Source organism: Propithecus coquereli, unplaced genomic scaffold (assembly GCF_000956105.1).
Source record: "Propithecus coquereli isolate 6110/MARCELLA unplaced genomic scaffold, Pcoq_1.0 Scaffold322, whole genome shotgun sequence".
NCBI classification, from domain to species: Eukaryota; Metazoa; Chordata; class Mammalia; order Primates; family Indriidae; genus Propithecus; species Propithecus coquereli.
In genome coordinates, this window is record NW_012148864.1 from 352,017 (window position 1) to 354,090 (window position 2,074).

Sequence of the window (2,074 nt, forward strand, 5' to 3'; positions counted from 1 at the left end):
ATGATGCTCACAGGACAGTTCACACTACGGACAGAGGGGCAATACCACAGGGTACATGCGCTAGCACCATGCCACAGAAGTTAGAGAGAAGGACAAGAAGCCACCGTACAAGCATCTCATAATCCCATCTGGTATGCCATTTGCAGAGGGTACCTCTGCTAAGGGGAAGACTGATGAGGTCCTGAATTCCTTTCCATAATAAGGAGAGGGATCAAAACAGAGCATTCATTGCTGGCTGCTTTGAGGATACCACCTATCCAAATTTCACCGCTGCATAAATTAGTACCTTTCCTAGACCGTGTAGATATTCACAGATAATAAATATTGACACAGACACTCACCCTCCCAACACCTGTCCTCCCCTTGAGTTCATCTTCCAGAGGGCTGAGCCTGCTCCGTCCTCTGCACATGCAGGACCAGAGGGAATCATTCCAAATCGGTTTCACTGGGTTACTAGGATACAGCATAGCAGCGATTCATGCACTTTATTTCTAAAACCCAAAGCTCAAGTGAGGCTGAGCTGGTCACTGTGCAAGATGAACCAGCAAGACATTCTCACCTCGAATGAAAATCTGATTTATGTGTCGAGTGAATACCTGCTGGTAATCCACTTTGGGCTTTCGTTTTTTCTTACGGGTCTGGCCCCGGGAAAGGGTGGTAGCCCTGGAGATGGTACCTCCCACACTGGACCCTTCTGTCCGTGTAGTCCTCCCTGACAGCTCTGACCTGGACTCCTCCCTCGCAGAGGCCTGCAGGGAAGAAGGGACAGAGCGGGAACGCTTGCGTGAACCCCGGTCAGTGTCTCCTCTTCCCCACACTGAAGCCACCTTCCAAGTGGATGTCTGGGAGTATCTGGACAGAGTGGAGTCTTCAACTGCAGACTTGGAATCTGCTTCCTTCTTGGAGGAATCCTGAAGTTTCAGCCGATCAAATAGCTATAAGGAAAACAATGACAAATATTAGTCTTCTCTTTAGCCTTCGACATCCCTCTTTCAAAATACAGAAAAAGATAAGATTCCTACATTATGCTTTGTGGACTCCTTGCTTTGCCAGTTTTTAAAAGTTAGTAATGAATTTTATATTTCTAGCCATAACGCAGATAAGTCAATAAGAATGTCAAGAGAATAGGCCCCTAGCTTATTTCTGTGGTATAAAGCGGAAAGACCTTTAAGTCTTATAAGAGATGGCCGGCGCGGTGGCTCATGCCTGTAATCCTAGCACTCTGGGAGGCTGAGGCAGGAGGACTGCTTGAGCTCAAGAGTTTGAGACCAGCCTGAGCAAGAACAAGATCCCGTTTCTACTAAAAATAAAAAAATCAGCCAGGCATCATGGCGTGCGCCTGTGGTCCCAGCTACTCGGGAGGCTGAGGCATGAGGATCACTTGAGCCCAGGTGTTTGAAGTTGCTGTGAGCTACGATGACACCACTGTATTCTACTCAGGATGACAGAGTGAGACCCTGTCTCAAAAAAAAAAAAACAAAAAAAGGTAACTCGCCGCTTAAATAAAATGCAGGTTAGAAGCAGACTCGTTTGCGATTGGCTGAAAGCATAAGAAGAGAGACTAACTGAAGACCTTGGTACAGGCATACCTGGTTACAGCAATAGGGATTTCCCTTTAGGAAATCCTGGTCAATGGGCTCAGGGATCTTAATTCCTAAGCTGGAAAACATTGTACTCAGGAGGTCAGGGGAAACTCCTACCCTAGTGAGAGTCAATGAAGAATCCCGTTCATACGCTTTGCCTAGAACAGGTTTTCGGTAGGTCTCGTCCACATCAGTAAGTGCCTAGAGGAACAGCCCAAAGGGGGAAAAGAAAAGATGAAAAATATTATTTTTATAGCTTTTTCAGGGAAAAAAAGGCAGACTAACATTTAATCAAAGCAGAACTAAACTTGGGTGACTCGGCTATTGGGCAGAAGAAAATGGTGATACCTTCTATGTAGGATTTTCAAGCTGTTAGTGCCATATAAGATGGGTTTCTTTTATGGATGGTTAAGGCCCTTTGTGACCGCATGGTACAAATCCTTAAATTTCAGTGTACATAAATATCTAGGAAGTTTATTAAAATATAAATC

General features: G+C 45.3%; 1 protein-coding gene across 1 annotated transcript in view; it reads right to left on the bottom strand.

Moving 5' to 3' along the window:
- Window positions 1-461: 461 nt before the first annotated feature.
- Window positions 462-2,074, bottom strand: part of LSM11 (LSM11, U7 small nuclear RNA associated) — a 9,284-nt gene continuing 7,671 nt past the window's right edge. The window contains exons 3-4 of the mRNA XM_012650390.1: window positions 1,701-1,784; window positions 462-935 (exon numbers count right to left, since the gene is read on the bottom strand). Of these exons, the coding sequence (XP_012505844.1) occupies window positions 525-935; window positions 1,701-1,784 (495 nt within the window). The 3' untranslated portion in view covers window positions 462-524. The remainder of the gene's footprint in view (window positions 936-1,700; window positions 1,785-2,074) is intronic.